Genomic DNA, 19,057 nt, shown 5'->3' on the forward strand with positions numbered 1-19,057 from the left:
AATATGCAAATATCATAGAAAAGTAAATAACTAAAACCAGAGAGACACTGAAAAGTATATATTACACGATTAGACAAGTTCGATTTTGACAAATACTGTAGATACTTTTTTGATCATTTGCTATGTATACCTTTCAAGGATGTTACCTAATATTCTAAATAAATTAGAAAATATTTCACAATAAATTCACAAATTATTGGCTGTCACTGTGTGTGTATGTAAAATAAAAATGAATATCAAATTTGGCAATGCTTACAGGTTTACACAGTTATCACTGATACATATTTTCACATCTATCTAAAATATTACAGGTTTACACAGTTATCACTGAGACATATTTTCACATCTATCTAAAATATTTCTACACTATCACTGTATATATATTAGTGATATATTAGTGCATGTAATGAAAAGCTTGACCACTCCTTCAGTAAAGTAAGGATTACAATGGGAATAGCTTTCATTAAAATGTGACCACGGCTGTCAGCCAATCAGCATTCAGCGCTCGAACCACCCAGTTTATAACTGCCTTTTGGCCACTAGAGGCCTCTATCACTATATGTGGGTAGTCCAGAATTAAGACCAAAGACAGTACAGTAAGAAGACATGCAGAAACATTCGAGTCTAACGGTCGTCTCGCGCCGAACTGCGCATGCACAGACCTTCAAATCAAAGGCACTCCTTCGATATTAAGTTGTTTTTTACTCAAATGAAAACAACGCAGTTTGTATTTTTCACGAGATTGGAGTAATACCATGTTGACCTACTTAATACCTTGGTTAGAATCTAGGTTGTGCATATAGATTTCGAGAAAATTATCAACCAAGGAATAATTTTTTACTTCTCTCGTTGACTTCTAAAACCCCAAACCCCGGTCTGGTCTGCTTGGCTTGTTTTGCAAGTTGTTCCAGAAGCCTCGCGTTATTGTGCCTCTGAGTTTAGAAACTCCGTTGAAAACTCGACGTTTGTGTCCACAATGCTGACACCCTGAAGATGAACTTSATTTGTCATTATACTCGATAAATATGAAATTGATGAGTTGATATAACACGGGGAGGGGAGAATTTACACCATAACTGATACGCTATTTTTTTTTTTTTATGTAGTTGATATGGCAAACGTTACTTGGCTAGGCTAGCCAACTAACGTTACAGTAGTTTTTTTGTATCGTTTGTTGTTAGCTAGCTAGCGTGGTAGCCATGGCTATCATACATTTGCAAGTTTTTGAACACTGACAAGCCAGCAACCAATCATTGACAAGACAGTATCGCAGCGTTTTATTCTGTTGCATTTGCTATGCAAGTTGCTATTGTTGTTTTAGCTAACTTGTTATCATGCCTGTTGAGAGATGACATGTTTAGCATCTCTTCCTTTCAGTACTGTCTGTCAGGTCACCCCACACTGCCTTGCAATGTCCTACAATTAAAATCCACCACAATCATGTTGGACTGTGGACTGGACACCACATCTGTGCTACAGTTTCTACCACTGCCTCTGGTACACAGGTGAGACAGAAGTGATGTACAGCTAGCTGCCTTGTTAACATCGGCCACACAGCAGTATGCATCGGGGTTATACCTCCTTTATACTGTATGTCTTCCTTAGGTTGACGTTGCAAAGACATTTACTGTGAATAGACATATTTGCCCCAACAAGTGCCATGCCATGATGATGAGAGTACCCTGTATATTTTCCAGCCCAAGGCTTTCCAAGCTCCCAGGATGAGTGTTTAAAGACAGCACGATTAACCTTGAGAAGGTATGAGGTCACATTTTGTTTGTCTATTGTGGATTTATTCATGAATTGAGTATACCAACATTCCTGCACACGTCTACCTTCAGGAGCTGAAGGAGTGTGCAGGGCGCGTCTTTGTGGACTCACAGCCAGAGTTCTGTCTCCCTGAGGTAATGTATACCTGGATATAATTCCAACCATCAACCTGTACATTAAATTAACCTGGGCACTAGAAGCCACTGTGGGTAACATCGTCTGATAATGTGGTGATATATTAGTCTTGCTTTTCACATCCTTGTCCATCCTCCTCACTCAGAAAGAGCTGCTGGATCTGTCCACCATAGACATCATCCTGATCTCCAACTACCACTGTATGATGGCCCTGCCTTACATCACGGAGCACACAGGCTTCACTGGGACTGTATGCCACAGAGCCAATTCTGCAGATCGGCGGGTAGAGAGGGTGACTTGATGTGACTAGAATCATCTGCGACATTCTAGAATCACCAGAATTGGCAACATTCCAGAAAAATGCAATTGACATTTTAAAAACACATTCTAGAATCACTTGGATTAGCATCATTGCAGGAAAATGTAATGATTCAAGAATGTGATTCTAGCAATTCAGATTCTAAAATCATTAGAATGTCAACATTCCAGAAAAAATGACAAGGGGATCTTAGAAGGGATTGAATAAGCCTAAGAACTGTTCTGGTTAGCATCCGACTGATTCTACCTATCTGCCCTTAGACTTCTGATGGAGGAGCTGGTGAACTTCATGGAGAGAGTTCCCAAGGCCCAGTCTGCCACCTGTTGGAAGAATAAGGAAATCCAAAGGTGACCTGCCAGACCAACGCCCTGCACAAATTAGTTTTAGTTTAGGATTTGTCAGCTTATGTTATACTTCTGCTTCCCAGCCCGCTGAAGGATGCTGTAGAAGTGTCGACTTGGAAGAGATGCTACAGTATTCAGGATGTCAACTCTGCTCTCAGCAAGGTGCAACTCGTGGGCTACTCGCAGAAAGTGGTAAGAAGTCTGTCTTGTGCACTATAATTCAAACACACATACGCATTAATTCACCTAATAACTGAAGCTAACGTGTTTCTTCTATCATTTCTCTCTCCAGGAGCTGTTTGGTGCCGTGCAGGTCACACCACTGAGCTCTGGCTACTCATTGGGTAGCTCTAACTGGATCATCCAATCACATTATGAGAAGGTTTCCTATGTCTCTGGCTCCTCTCTCCTCACCACACATCCACAGCCCATGGATCAGAGCGCCCTGAAGAACAGTGATGTTCTTATTCTGACTGACCTCACACAGATGCCAACCACCAACCCAGATGGCATGCTAGGGGACTTCTGCAGTAACCTAGGTATGTGGTGTCCTGGTCCCAAGTCTGTTTGTGCGGTCTTGCCAACTCCTATAGTCATTGGCTATATGTTCATAGCTCCATCAATAGTACAATTACCTAATCTTTGGAATCTTGCATAGTACCCATAAAAACACAGTGCATTCAAATTTGAATTCACATGTAAGATAGAAGTGGAGACTAAAAACGTATAGAAACAGGTTTGAAATGGAATGTTTTTAGACAGGTACACATGAAACGAATTACAGGTTGACATATGGCGTTGTGTCTGACCAAACAGTCTGTTGTGCTAGTAGCCATGACGATCCGTGCAGGAGGGCAACGTGCTGGTGCCATGCTATTCCTCAGGGGTGATCTATGATCTCTTGGAGTGTCTTTACCAGTTCATAGAGAACGCCAACCTGGGCTACACCCCCTTCTACTTTATCTCGCCTGTGGCCAACAGCTCTCTAGAGTTCTCACAGATTTTTGCAGAGTGGTGAGTTAGAGAGCCATAGAATTAAAATGATTCTATGACCTGTGATTTTTGAGCCATCTGTGGATTTGAATACTCCTATCTCAAACAGGTCTCTTGTAAAATAGATTTTTTAATCTCACTAGCTTGGTTTCGATCCAATTGGTGACAGATTTTCATGCGAATATTAAAAGATCCACATAAAGAAAAAATGCTAATTTCCCCACCAGTGGCGTTTCCACCAAACAGACTTGTTGCCGGATAAAAATTTGTGCGTGATGACATAGTGCATACACAATGTACTTTATGCTGAAGTTTTCGTGTACTAAATAAAAGTAAACTCTACCGATAGTTTTTGTCAACTGTTGCATTAAATAGCAAATGTGCCTTTCTCTGGTCTTGGTATGTGCACTCTAGCCAACAGCTGGCAGATACAGTGCAGGTAGGTTAGTCTACATGATGACATTATTATGGAGAAGAAACAGAATATTTTTACTTGTGAAACAGCAGTCAAGCATCGATCAAGAATCAGACCCTCGATATTTATTGTAAAGGAGCATCAAGATCACCGTACACTTCACCACCCTGTGAAGTTCATCATAACTTATTTCTGTAGCTTAATAAACTGCATGCTTTCCCAAGTCCTAATGGGAGGACCACACACCAAGTTTACGTCGATATAATAGTTCAATAAATCAATATTTGATAAAATAATGTCTACCGCCATTTCTCGTATACATTATACTGATACAAAAAGATCCCACCATTTCAAATGAACAAATTATCTGTCGGCAATTATAAAATTGTACCGAGACTTCCTGTTTCCATCACAGCTGTCGTTATTTTTTATATGGAATGACTTTACTCATAAAAACTGGGTGAAAACAGGGTTAATGAGACTAACTAACCTACAGTGTCCTCCTTAATTATTGAGACAGCACTTTTTTCTTCTTTTGTACTCCAAAAGTTAAAATCAAATAATGATAATGAAGTTAAAGTGCAGAATGTCTACTTTAATTTGAAAAGTTTAGAAATACCAGCAGTTTTTGTATATAGCCCCCCCCCCCCCCCCTTCTCAATTTATGGGGACAAAATGATTGGGACAAATTATTTGTGTATTAAAGTAGTAAAAAGTTTAGTATTTGGTCCCATATTCATGTCATTTAATGGACTACATCAAGCTTGTTAACTAAAATAGTGGTAAATAATATATTGTGTCATTTTGGAGTCACTTTTATTGTAAATAGAATGTTTCTAAACACTTCTACATTAATGTGATGCTACCATTATTTACCGATAATTCTGAATGAATCGTGGATAATTATGAGTGAGAAAGTTAGACGGAAAAATATCATACCCCCTAGATATGCTAACCACTCACCATTACAATAACTGGGAAGGTTAGCATTTTGAGGGGATATAACCACGATGCCACGATCCCAGACAAACTAAACAACTTCTTTGCTCGCTTTGAGGACAATACAGTGCCACCGACACGGCCCGCTACCAAAAACCTGCGGGCTCTCCTTCACTGAGCCAACGTGAGTAAAACATTTTAAACGTGTAACCCTCGCAAGGCTGCCGGCCCAGACCGCATCCCTAGCCGCGTCCTCAGAGCATGCGCAGACCAAACTGGCTGGTGTGTTTACGGACATATTCAATCAATCCCAGTCTTGCTGTGCCCACATGCTTCAAGATGGCCACCATTGTGTTCCTGTTCGCAAGAAAGCAAAGGTAACTGAACTAAATTACTATCCGCCCTAGACCCACTCCAATTTGCTTACCCACCCAATAGGTCCACAGACGACGCAATCGCCATCACTGCACACTGCACACTGCCCTAACCCATCTGGACAGAGGAATATCTATGTAAAGAATGCTGTTTTCATCGACTACAGCTCAGCATTTAACACCATAGTACCCTCCAACTCGTTATTAGCTCGAGACCCTGGGTCTCGGACCCGCCCTGTGCAACTGGGTCCTCGGACTTCCTGACGGGCCGCCCCCAGGTGGTGAGCTAGGAACACATCTCCACCCCGTGGCCCCCACAAGGTGCGTTCTCAGGCCTCTCCTGTACTCCCTGTTCTCATGACTGTGTGGCCATGCACGCCTCCAACTCAATCATCAAGTTTGCAGACGACACTACAGTGGTAGGCCTTGATTACCAACAATGACGAGACGGCCCTACAGGGAGGAGGTGAGGGCCCTCGGGAGTGTGTTCAGGAAAATAACCTCACCACTCAATGTCAACAAAACAAAGGAGATGATTGTGGACTTCAGGAAACAGCAGAGGGAGCAGCCCCTATCCACATCGACGGGACAGTAGTGGAGAGGTTGGAAGTTTTAATTCCTCCGGCGTACACATCACGGACAAACTGAAATGGTCCACCCACACAGACAAGCGTGGTGAAGAAGGTGCAGCAGCGCCTCTTCAACCTCAGGAGGCTGAAGAACTTTGGCTTGTCACCAAAAACACTCACAAACTTTTACAGATGCACAATCGAGAGCMTCCTGTCGGGCTGTATCACCGCCTGGTATGGCAACTGCTCCGCCCACAACCGTAAGGCTCTCCACGGGGTAGTGAGGTCTGCACAACGCATCACCGGGGGCAAACTACCTGCCCTCCAGGACACCTACACCACCCAATGTCACAGGAAGGCCAAAAAGATCATCAACGACAACAACCACCCGAGCCACTGCCTGTTCACCCCGCTATCATCCAGAAAGTGAGGTTAGTACAGGTGCATCAAAGCTGGGACTGAGAGACTGAAACAGCTTCTATCTTAAGGCCATCAGACTGTTAAACAGCCACCGCTAACATTGAGTGGCTGCTGCCAACAAATCTCTAGCCACTTTAATAATAAAAAATTGGATGTAGTAAATGTATCACTAGCCACTTTAAACAATGCCACTGTATATAATGTATACATACCCTACATTACTCATCTCATATGTATATTCTGTACTGTATACCATCTACTGCATCTTGCCTATGCCGTTCGGCCATCGCTTATCCATTTGTTTTTATGTCCATATTCTTATTCATTCCTTTACACTTGTGTGTATAAGGTAGTTGTTGTGAAATTGTTAGATTACTTGTTAGATATTACTGCATGGTCGGAACTAGAAGCACAAGCATTTCGCACACTCGCATTAACATCTGCTAACCATGTGTATGTGACAAATAAAATTTGATTTGATATTTGTGTCTTACGTTTCCTTTCTGGACAATTGACTTATCACTGCATACTCTCACACACACAACCCCTACGCACATCTGCAGCATATGCTCCATATTCTATTCTTATTTACAATAAGAGACTCCAAAATGACACAACATTTATTTACCATTAGAAACAGGGAACAAATACGTTTTACTACTTCAACAGACATAAGTTAATTTGTCCCAAAACTTTTGGTCCCCTGAAATGGGTGGACTATGTACAGAAAGTGCTGTAATGTCTACACGGTTCACCTGATATGTATAAAAATACCCTCAAATTAAAGTTCCCAGGCTGCATTTTAACTTCATATTCATCGTTTCAAATTCAAACTTTTGGAGTATAGAGCCAAAAGAAGACTTCGCTGTCCCAATAATTACAGTGGGCTCTGTGCATAAATGGGTTAGATTAAAACTTACTGTTGATAGCAGACCTGTCACTGGCCTGTGGAGATGTGACACCCAGTCTTTTCCCCTTTTCCTTATCTTCCGGAAGGCTTTGTCACAATAAGCAGTCTAAGGTCTACCTTCCAGAACCTCCTTTCCCTCACGCTGAGGTAAGGCTGCTGGTCTTTAAATTGATTTGTTTTAAAGAGAGTTGCTGCCAATTGAAATTACATTGCACCATATTTTACAGTTTTATCTTTAATTTACTCAATCAGAATTTTGGACACTGTTCATTTGATAATTTAGCTATAGTTGTATGTTGGCCTATCTCAGACACTTGTCTGTCTTTCTGTCTATGTATCTCTCAGTTGATCCGGACCAACAAGTTGAAGCACTACCCTAGTATCCATGGCGACTTCCGTAGTGAGTTCCGGCAGACGTGTGTGGTGTTCACCGGGCACCCGTCTCTTCGGGGACGTGGTGCACATTATGGAACTGTGGGGCAAATCCAGCCTCAACACTATCATCTTCACTGTTGAGCACAACTGTACCAGAACATGGCAAGTTTACCAACCATGGTAGCCTGTCCCTAATCTCAGAACCCAAAACCAAATCCTGCGCTAGCTAGTCTGTCACAAGAGACTTGACCTGTCATTAAAACTTTGTTCCATTGTTCGAATACCATTAGACTATATAAAACAGAAGGTTAGATCCCATGGTTCCAAATATGTGGTCTACTGAACTATGAATGTTTTTTTTTAAATGGTTCTATCTTACTCCCACAGAACCAGACCTGGATGCGTTAGCCCCGTACCAGCCACTGGCCATGAAGTGTGTGTACTGTCCCATCGATACGCGCCTCAACTTCCACCAGGTCTCCAAGCTGGTCAAGGAGGTCCAGGTACTCAATACACACATGGAACTTTTATAAGGAAGGCACTGCTATTATACATGTACAGTTCCTTCAGAAAGTTATCACACCCCCTGACTTTTTCCACATTTTGTTGTTACAGCCTGAATTTAAAATATATAACATTTAGATTGTGTCACTGATCTACACACAATACCCCATAATGCCAAAGTGGAATTATGTTTTAGGTTTGCCATAACAAATGTATAAAAATTGATAGGCTGAAATGTCTTGAGCTAATAAGTATTCAACCCATTTGTTTTGGCAAGCATAAATAACTTCAGGAGTAAACATTTGCTGAACAAGTCAGATAATAAGTTGCATGGACTAACTCTCTGTGCAATAATGGTGTTTAAAATGACTAACCCATCTCTGTACCCCACACATACAATTATCTGTAAGGTCCCTCAGTCCAGCAGTGAATTTCAATCATATATTCAACGACAAAGACCAGGGAGGTTTTACAATGCCTCATAAAGAAGGGCACCTTTTAGTAAATGGGTAAAAAAAAAAAGCAAACATTGAATATCCCTTTGAGCATTGTGACGTTATCACATACACTTTGGTCACTTCAAAGATACAGGTGTCCTTCCTAACTCAGTTGACAGAGAGGAAGCAAAACGCTCAGGAATTTCACCATGAGACTAATGGTGATTTAAAACAGGTTAATGGCTTTGATAGGAGAACTGAGGATGGATCAACAACCTTGTAGTTATTCCACAGTACTAACCTAAACGGAGTGAAAAGAAGGAAACCTGTACAGAATAAAAATATTACAAAACATGCATCCTTTTTGCAATAAGGCACTAAAGTAATACTGCAAAAAATGTGGCAAAGAAATAAACTTTTTGTCCTGAATACAAAGTATAATGTTTGGCGCAAATACAACTCATCACTGAGTACCACTCTCCATATTTTCAAGCGGGGTGGTGGCTGCATCATGTTATGGGTATGCTTGTTGTCTGCAAGGACTAGGGAGTAAAAAAATAAAAGGAATAGAGGAAAACCAAGTCAGAGAGGAAAACATGGTTCAGTTTGCTTTCCAACAGACACTGGGAGATAAATCCACCATTCAGCAGGACAATATTTTATTAAATTTATTAAACCATTATTTAATTAGGCAAGTCCAAACAGTCTCTAAACCCCTACCTGTCGTCCCTCTGCAGCTGGCCAAATCCCTAGAGCCCTCTGAGATCAAACCTGGCATCTCCGTGGCAACCGTGTCCGCAGTTCTGCAGTCCAAGGATAACAAGCATACGCTACAGGTCAGTGTGTGAGAGTATGCCGTGTTGAATAAGGAAATGTCAGACACACACACCACTAACTATCTTGTCTGTGTGATACCAGCTGGTTCCGAAGCCCCCTCCGCTGCCCCCCAATAAAAAGAGGAAGCGTGTAGTGGAGGAGCCCCCAGAGGTGCTGGCACCCAAACCCCTGCTCAGTGGAGCTGTACCCCTGGAAACCTTCCTAGCCATGTTACATAAGGTGAGAGTGACACCTTCAAAGCGCTGGACACTGATTGGCGTCAGCATTTCTGAAGAGATGGGGTTGATGTCAACAATATGGCGATAGCTCTCCTTCCAAGCTTCCAATTGGCTTAGGAGAGATTCGGCCTTACAATTCAGTCTTTTCACATATGCAAACATGTAGTTAGGCTTACGGTTAATTATTTTGGGACTTAGCATCAATGTGTCCTGTTCCCTGCCAGCACGGCATCACAGAAGTGAAGGTGGAGGAGACTGCAGAGGGCCACATTCTGCACCTGCAGGCTGAGGACACTCTGATCCAGCTGGAGGAGGACGGGACTCACATCGTGTGTGACAACAACGAGCCACTCCGCACGGCTCTCAGGGATCTGGTGCTGCGCTTCCTTATGAACCTTAACCTCCTAACTCTGACCTCAATGCCACCGCTTACATTCCTCCATGTGCGTGTTTGAGATTGATTACATTAGTCAGCGACTACAGAGTGACTGTTCTACAAATCTGGCTCGCATCCTGAATGACTACTTATTATGATTGACCACAGTTCAGTTAGCTGATTTACCAATCTCAAACACTTACTTTCCCAATCGTTGGAAGTGGCTTTCTCTACTCCTGTCATTTGTACAGCTAGTGATGTCATTTTTGTTTTGTCTTGTATGTAGATAGTGCTTTTTGTAACACCAATGTGTAAAATAGTATTTTGTAATAAACTACATTTAGGAAAAAAGTGAGTCACTTATCAATTTGAGAGAAGAAAATGTTAATTCCCAATATTCAAATCCTTTCTGAAGAGTCCTGTATTCAGTAGAAAATGTACACTGTTCATTCTAGTCCAGAGGAGGCTGGTGGGAGGAGTTGTAGGACAGGCTCATTGTCTTGACTGGAATCTAATGCAACAAAGTCAAATGTTTCCATGCATTTGGTACAAGTCCAATGATTACATTCCAGCCATTATAATGACCCTGTCCTATAGCTGACCCTGTCCCACCAGCCTGTTCTAGCCTCTCCAGGGAAAATCAACAAAAGGTGAAAAGGTGATTGTTTATTCCACCAAGGAGTAAGTGACAATGCTTTACAGAAGTCATTTGGGGAGATTCCATTATTGATCATTGCAGTTCCTGAATACTGCCACTTGGAAGCCATGAAAACCAGCTTGGTCATGCTCCCATTGTACACTGCTAGAGACTAGGCTCCATTTAGTCAAAATACATCACTTTAATCCCAAGGTGTTACAAATACTTCAGGACAGCTTAATCTTTTACATTATGCATTATTTCCACAATTTACAGGAACAATTAAATCTGAATTTCACAACAATTGTTATAGCTTAAACGCTCTATAATCACATTTTATTGGTCATGCACACCAGCTTGGATGCCCCTGTACTGTCTCCATGTTCTAGATGGTAGCAGGGTGAACAGGCTGTGGCTCGGGTGACAGATCCTTGGCCTTACTGTGACCCCGGGTCCTGGAGGGCAGGCAGTATGCCCCCGGTGATGCGTTGAGCTGACCGCACCACCCTCTGGAGTGCCCTACGGTTGCAGACGGTGAAATTGCGTACCAAGCGTTGATACAGCCTGACAGGAAGCTCTCTATGGTGCATCTGTAATTTGTGAGGGTCTTAAGGGCCAATTTGAATTTCTTCATCCTGAGGTTGAAGGGGAGTTGTTGCTTCACCACTGTCTGTGAATGGACCATTTCAGATTGTCAGTGATGTGCAAGCCAAGGGACTTGAAGCTGACCAACGCCACATTCCTTCAGTAAAATTTAGAACCAGGAACAGATATAGCCCGTGGTTCACGCAAGACTTGACTGCCCTTGACCAGCACAAAAACATCCTGTGGCGTTCTGCATTAGCATCGAATAGCCCCCGTGATATGCAACTTTTCAGGGAAGTTAGGAACAATATACACAGGCAGTTAGGAAAGCAAAGGCTAGCTTTTTCAAACAGAAATTTGCGCACACAATCCCCAAAGTTCTGGGACACTAAAGTCCATGGAAAATAAGAGCACCTCCTAGCAGCTGCCACTGCACTGGGGCTAGGAAACACTGTTACCACCAATAAATCCACGATAATTTAGAATTTCAATAAGCATTTCCCTACGGCTGGCCATGCTTTCCACCTGGCCACCCCTACCCTGGTCAACAGCCCTGCACCCCCCACAGCAACTTGCCCAACCTCCCCCATTTCTCCTTCACCCAAATCCAGATAGCTGATGTTCTGAAAGAGCTGCCAAATCTGGACCCCTACAAATCAGCCAGGCTAGAACATCTGGACCCTCTCTTTCTAAATTTTTTAGCCAAAATTTTTGCAACCCCTATTACTAGCCTGTTCAACCTCTCTTTCGTATCGTCTGAGATCCCCGAAGATTGGAAAGCTGCCACGGTCATCCCCTCTTCAAGGGGGAGACAATCTAGACCCAAATTGTTACAGACCTACAGTGGGGAGAACAAGTATTTGATACACTGCCATTTGCAGGTTTTCCTACTTACAAAGCATGTAGAGGTCTGTAATTTTTTATCATAGGTACACTTCAACTGTGAGAGACGGAATCTAAAAACAAAATCCAGAAAAACACATTGTATGATTTTTAAGTAATTCATTTGCATTTTATTGCATGACATAAGTATTTGATCACCTACCAACCAGTAAGAATTCCGGCTCTCACAGACCTGTTAGTTTTTCTTTAAGAAGCCCTCCTGTTTTCCACTCATTACCTGTATTAACTGCACCTGTTTGAACTCGTTACCTGTATAAAGACACCTGTCCACACACTCAATCAAACAGACTCCAACCTCTCCACAATGGCCAAGACCAGAGAGCTGTGTAAGGACATCAGGGATAAAATGGTAGACCTGCACAAGGCTGGGATGGGCTACAGGACAATAGGCAAGCAGCTTGGTGAGAAGGCAACAACTGTTGGCGCAATTATTAGAAAAGGAAGAAGTCCAAGATGATGGTCAATCACCCTCGCCTGGGGCTCATGCAAAGATCTCACCTCGTGGGGCATCAATGATCATGAGGAAGTGAGGGATCAGCCCAGAACTACACGGCAGGACCTGGTCAATGACCTGAAGAGAGCTGGGACCACAGGCTCAAAGAAAACCATTAGTAACACACTATGCCGTGATGGATTAAAATCCTGCAGCGCACAGCAAGGTCCCCGCTGCTCAAGCCAGCGCATGTCCAGGCCCGTCTGAAGTTTGCCAATGACATCTGGATGATCCAGATGAGGAATGGGAGAAGGTCATGTGGTCTGATGAGAACAAAATAGAGCTTTTTGGTCTAAACTCCACTCACTGTGTGTGGAGAAAGAAGAAGGATGAGTACAACCCCAAGAACACCCATCCAACCGTGAAGCATGGAGGTGGAAACATCATTCTTTGGGGATGCTTTTTCTGCAAAGGGGACAGGACGACTGCACCGTATTGAGGGGAGGATGATGGGGCCATGTATCGTGAGATCTTGGCCAACAACCTCCTTCCCTCAGTAAGAGCATTGAAGATGGGTCGTGGCTGGGTCTTCCAGCATGACAACGACCCGAAACACACAGCCAGGGCAACTAAGGAGTGCGCTCCGTAAGAGCATCTCAAGGTCTGAGTGGCGCTAAGCCAGTCTCCAGACCTGAACCCAATAGAAAATCTTTGGAGGGAGCTGAAAGTCTGTTTGCCCAGCAACAGCCCCGAAACCTGAAGGATCTGGATGGAGGAGTGGGCCAAAATCCCTGCTGCAGTGTGTGCAAACCTGGTCAAGAACTACAGGAAACGTATGATCTTTTTAATTGCAAAGAAACGTTTCTGTACCAAATATTAAGTTCTGCTTTTCTGATGTATCAAATACTTATGTCATGCAATAAAATGCAAATTAATTACTTAAATCATACAATGTGATTTTTCTGGATTTTTGTTTTAGATTCCGTCTCTCACAGTTGAAGTGTACCTATGATAAGAATTACAGACCTCTATATGCTTTGTAAGTAGGTTCTCCCCTCTGTATATCTATCCTACCCTGTCTTTCTAAGGTCTTCGAAAGCCAAGTAAACAAACAGATCACCGACCATTTCGAATCCCACCATTCCTTCTCCGTTATGCAATCTGGTTTCCGAGCAGGTCAAGGGTGCACCTCAGCCACGCTCAAGGTCCTAAACAATATCATATCCTCCATCGATAAGAGACAATACTGTGCAGCTGTATTCATAGACCTGGCCAAGGCTTTCGACTCTGTCATTAGTGTCCAGCATCACTACTCTGGACGGTTCTGATTTAGAATGTGGACATTTACAAATACCTAGGTGTCTGGTTAGACTGTAAACTCTCCTTCCAGACTCACATTAAGCATCTCCAATCCAAAATTAAATCTAGAAACGGCTATCTATTTCGCAACAAAGCATCCTTCACTGATGCTGCCAAACATCCCCTCATAAAACTGACTATCCAACCGATCCTTAACTTCGGCAGTGTCCTTTACAAAATAGCCTCCAATAGACTGCATTCAATTTGCTGAGTAGACTATCACAGTGCCATCCGTTTTGTCACCAAAGCCCCATATACTACCCACCACTGCGACCTGTATGCTCTCGCTTTATATTCGTCGCCAAACCCACTGGCTCCAGATGATAAGTATTTGCTAGGTAAAGCCCCGCCTTATCTCAGCTCACTGGTCACCATAGCAGCACCCACCCGTAGCACGCTCTCTAGCAAGTATATTTCACTGGTCACCCCCAAAGCCAACACTTCTTTTGGCCGCCTTTCCTTCCAGAACGAATGGCAAAAATCACTGAAGCTGGACTCGTATCTCCCTCACTAACTTTGAGCACCAGCTGTCAGAGCAGCTCACAGATCACTGCACCTGTACATAGCCCATCCAACTACCTCATCCCCATACTGTTATTTTTCTTCTCCTTTGCACCCCAGTATCTCTACTTGCACATTCAGCTTCTGCACATCTATCACTCCAGTGTTTAATTGCTAAATAGCCTATTTATTGCCTTACCTCCCTTATTTTACCTCATTTGCACACACTGTATATAGACTTTCCCCCCCTGCTGTGTTATTGACTATGTTTGTTAATTCCATGTGTAACTCTGTGTTTGTGTCGCACTGCTTTGCTTTATCTTGGTCAGGTCAGTTGTAAATGAGAACTTCTCAACTAGCCTATCTGGTTAAGTAAAGGTGACATAAAAAGGACTCCTCTGACAAAAAAGCTAATTCAAAGAGGAAGTGTCAGCTTTCAAAACTCTTCCACAGTAGGATACAAGTATTCTCAATGAAAGGTGGCTATCGAGGAAGACACTTTTTGCCTACCAACTAATTGACACTCAACCACTTATCTTTTCAGTTCACGGCGAAAAGATGGACTTTTGCCCAAATGAGAAAACCCTCCTGAGAGAGCAGGTGGACAAAATAGGCCAAGTAAGGCTAGATCATTTTCCAGGCAGGGCACAATGACCCCTAAAGCAACAACCAGCTCCAACAAAATGAGCATCAATAGTTACAAGGGCACAGACTGCTGCACATACACACAACTACAAAATACTTTCCTCACACTGAGAAAAGAGTGCAACATACTCACCATCTAGAATTTCCAGAACACTGACCATTTGTGTGGGAAAATATTTAATTGAGTTTACATGCATCTAAAATACATGTAATAATATTTCAATGTACAATATCTTAAATATACAGTGTACTACATGAGCATTAGATAACACAAATGTATGTTTGCAGCAGATGGAAATGTTGATGTACTGATTGTCAGGAAGTCTAGTAGTCCTGTTTGAATATTGTTTTAATGTGTACTCTCCCTTCCTCCACATGAGAATATTGACTTGACAAAAGCAAGCTTCATCACATTACTTCTCGCTATATAATTAAACTGGATCAGTGATCATATTGAGGAAGAAAGGAAAGATGTGGATGGTTGCATTTGAGAGGCTCTAAATGCTTTAGCGAGATAACGTTTGTGGAATAATGCAGTCAAACAGTAAACGTATACAGGCAGTATGTTTTGAAGGGATCCCCTGGCTGGTTTGATATCTCTCATCCTAGTCACCYGAGGGCAGTTTGGTCTTCTGCAGGTTCTATTGTATTACACACCTTCTTATAGGACTTGTGGAAGGGACAACATTTCATACGCCCAATCCCAAATCAACCCTTAGCCCCCAGGCTCTTTTGTAGATCTGAAATAAGCGGTTATGTACAGAACAGTTTAGTCATTTAGCAGACGCTCTTGTCCAGAGTGACTTTCAGGAGCAATTAGGTCTAAGTGCCTTGCTCAATCAAGGGCTCATAGACAGATTTTTCACCTAGTTGGCTCAGGAATTTAAACAAGCAACCTTTTGGGTTACAACGCTCTTAACCACTAAGCTACCTGCACAACATGCTTGTAGCTCCACCTTGCCAGTGTCTTCTGAAAACATTCACTATGTCGCTTAAAAAGGTGCGCTTTCACGTACATATAACAAATCTTCTAAGATCTACACAAGTGCCTAGGGGGTTATGGGGCTAAGTCAACCACCAGCTTTCTCTAAACTGGAAAGCGACCGACTGGTTTGTCTACTTGGATTCTTTCTCAGCGTCCAGCAGCGCAGAGCGGATCCCAAGCTTCTGGAGCTCCTCTACCAAGTCTCCATTCTGATGCATCTGCAGGAAGATGTCACAGCCCCCCACAAACTCTCCATTTAAGAATATCTGTGGGATCGTGGGCCAGTTGGAGAAGTCCTTCACTCCTGTGAGAGAGACAGAAAGAGTTAACATGTGTAACTATTAACAATATCCATACAACATTTTCATCATGGCCCAATTTCAGCAGTATGCTGGTGCTGTAAGATAACAATTCCCCAACTGACATTCCTTTGACGCACTTGTTGTGTTGAAAGTTAGCATGTCCTTATGTTCATAGACTGTTACACAACGTTCTCTCTACTAGTCCCATTGTATAGCAACAGCAACAGTAAAAATTAAGGGGACTACCTAGTAACATATTGCTATAACAAGCCTAATAAAATGTCAATACATAAGTAGTATAACGTTTGACATGAACCACACCCTTTGTCCTTGCTGCAAAACACTGATATTTTTTTTTTACTGTGAACCGAACTTAGTTAGCTAGATTTGAAAAGGAGCACAACTACTTTTGGACAGGTTGATGTACCATACATACATACATACATACATACATACATACATACAGCCAGCCACATATAGTTAATTTCTGTCATCTTAATGAAACTAGTGTTACTAACTACAAGGTTAAAAACGATCGGGATAAAATGTAGGCTAGTATTTTGAAGTAAAAAGTAGCGAGCTGTACTGACCTTGTCTGAGATCCTGGTCATCCAACACGTTATATGCAGCATATTCATTCACACCATGCATCCTCAGTATCTGAACCACGGCATTACTGAAACCACACATTGGCTGGGCAGGCGTCCCCTTTATAAACACCACCACCTTGTCCTTCTTCACCATATCACCAAGGTCTTTCTGTAAGGCCGCAGAACACATAAGCCGGGCCGAGGACACCAACGATGCATGTTGTCCATCAACTTGCTTCGGTGGATAGACCGAAGAACTCAACCGAAGACAGCGAACTGTAGACCGAATTAGGTTGTTCATTGTCTTCGTTTGAAGGAAGTTATAAACAGACAGAGACACTTTCACACACTCGGGAGCAGTGTTACCAACTAATTTTCAGTGGAAGTTGCTAGAAGCAGGTCGATTTGTTGCTAAAAGTTGCTAAATGACGGGGTGACGTAATTGCGTGTGAAGTCATTACGCAAAAACGTAAAATATCGTCATTACGTAGAATACACAATAACGTTACTCAAATTGACTGGCCATCTCGGCGAAAAATATGATTTGACATTTGTTAGTTTAGATTTGTTTGTTTATTATCATGTGTTTATATTAATTTTACAAATAAAAATATCATATTTTTTATGACCACATTTTTATTTTTAAACACAACACATTGATTATTGAACAATTACACATTATTGAACAATTACATTTTATTTATTTTCTTTTTAACTAGTAAACCTACACATTCTGAACAATTATAGTTTTAAGCAGTGTATTGGTAGTTAGTTAACATGCTACCTAACTGATCAACGATTATAGGTACAGGCTAATAACAAGGTATATATGCTATCTTATTGAACAAGCAACTTAACTCAAATAATGATGTATGCGCTAGGCATCTCTCTCCAGGTTGTTGTGCTGCTTGGCTGGCTAGCTGCTCAATGGTTTCCTCCAGATATTGCCACTATTCTCGCACACACTGCAGTGCACACTGCCACCATCAGCTGTGTGTCTCCGCCAGTTCCAGAAAGTCCACTCCTTGCATACGTACTGTAAATATGATGAATCATAGATTGGTCAGGAAATCCTCTTCATATTCACTGTCCAACTGCATTGTCACAGAGCTGGAACCAGCAGAAGAGGATGGAGTGGCCTTATAGCTGTATGCTGCTGTGGTGCCAAACTGCTGCAGAACTTCATTTGGTAGTTTATGCTGGTAACAGGTATCACCAGCCAGCTTCAGTCCATACCGCACCAGGAGTATGGAGTTGAGAGTGTGCAGTGACATTCTATTTATTAACTTTGACTTGACCACACTCATTTGGCTGAACAGCCGTTCAACCTCCGCATTTGAGTGTGGCAAGGAGAGGGCAGCGAGTGCAGCTTTGCACAGTTCTTCAAATGGATTTGACCCGGAAGAGTCAGTGTAGTTATTCACTTCACTCCAAAACTCGACTGTATTTTCAGTTCAGTCCCACCTAAACAGATGGATGTTTCTCCATTGGGAAACAATTTTATCAATTGTTTGGGGCTTATACCCCAGTAGCTCAGCTACTTTAATMATTTCAGTGGTGCCTTTATTGTGCTTTAGAGTTTCCTTAACACTGAACAAGGCCATGTTTCGCAAGGCTTCAAGGTTGTCTGGGAACCTTGCTTGCAGCTCCTTGCTTAAAGCAACAATGTAGTTGATGCACTGTCTCCGAATGACCTTTTTGTCCTCTGGCGCAAGACTGAATTGGTACACCGTGCTCTCGAAAAGGTACCGAAGGTATGGTGATGGACTGAGATGTCCATCAATGGCATCCTTCAGGACATCAATTTTTGCCATAGGGTTGACTACTCTGCTGCAAATTGATGTTAAGAGGTGTACCAGATTGTCCAAAAGCTTGACAGGATCTGTTTGCTCTCTCTCAAATGACTTCACTGCAACTTGTATATCGGACAGGATTGATTTCAAGAATGTCAGGTAGACATAGTTGGTCTTGTCCATGTACATGGCGTGGAGCACATCCGCCATGTAGCAACGCTCACTGGCCTTGGTCAACTCAAAGTGGAGCTTCAGTTCTTCCCACTGGCTCAATATACGAGTTACCGCAGGTTCAATCGATAGCCAACCTGTGGCACACACTTTGCTGATCAGCAGGAGTTTCTGGCCACAATTAATGGTGGCATACACTGCTTTGTACGCCTCGTGCC

General features: G+C 42.5%; 1 protein-coding gene and 1 pseudogene across 1 annotated transcript; one reads left to right on the plus strand and one right to left on the minus strand.

Annotated features, from left to right (window-relative positions):
• Positions 1 to 621: 621 nt before the first annotated feature.
• LOC111972880 (integrator complex subunit 9-like) lies at positions 622 to 10,280 on the plus strand (annotated as a pseudogene).
• Positions 10,281 to 15,394: 5,114 nt separating this feature from the next.
• glrx5 (glutaredoxin 5 homolog (S. cerevisiae)) lies at positions 15,395 to 17,313 on the minus strand. Its single transcript, XM_024000594.2, has 2 exons — positions 16,876 to 17,313; positions 15,395 to 16,287 (listed from the first exon to the last, which is right to left on the minus strand). Exons 1-2 carry the CDS (start codon positions 17,174 to 17,176, stop codon positions 16,115 to 16,117), a joined length of 474 nt encoding a protein of 157 aa, XP_023856362.1. The 5' UTR covers positions 17,177 to 17,313; the 3' UTR covers positions 15,395 to 16,114.
• Positions 17,314 to 19,057: the final 1,744 nt, after the last annotated feature.

The sequence above is a fragment of the Salvelinus sp. IW2-2015 genome, linkage group LG14 (genome assembly GCF_002910315.2).
Source record: "Salvelinus sp. IW2-2015 linkage group LG14, ASM291031v2, whole genome shotgun sequence".
In the NCBI taxonomy this organism is placed as follows: Eukaryota; Metazoa; Chordata; class Actinopteri; order Salmoniformes; family Salmonidae; genus Salvelinus; species Salvelinus sp. IW2-2015.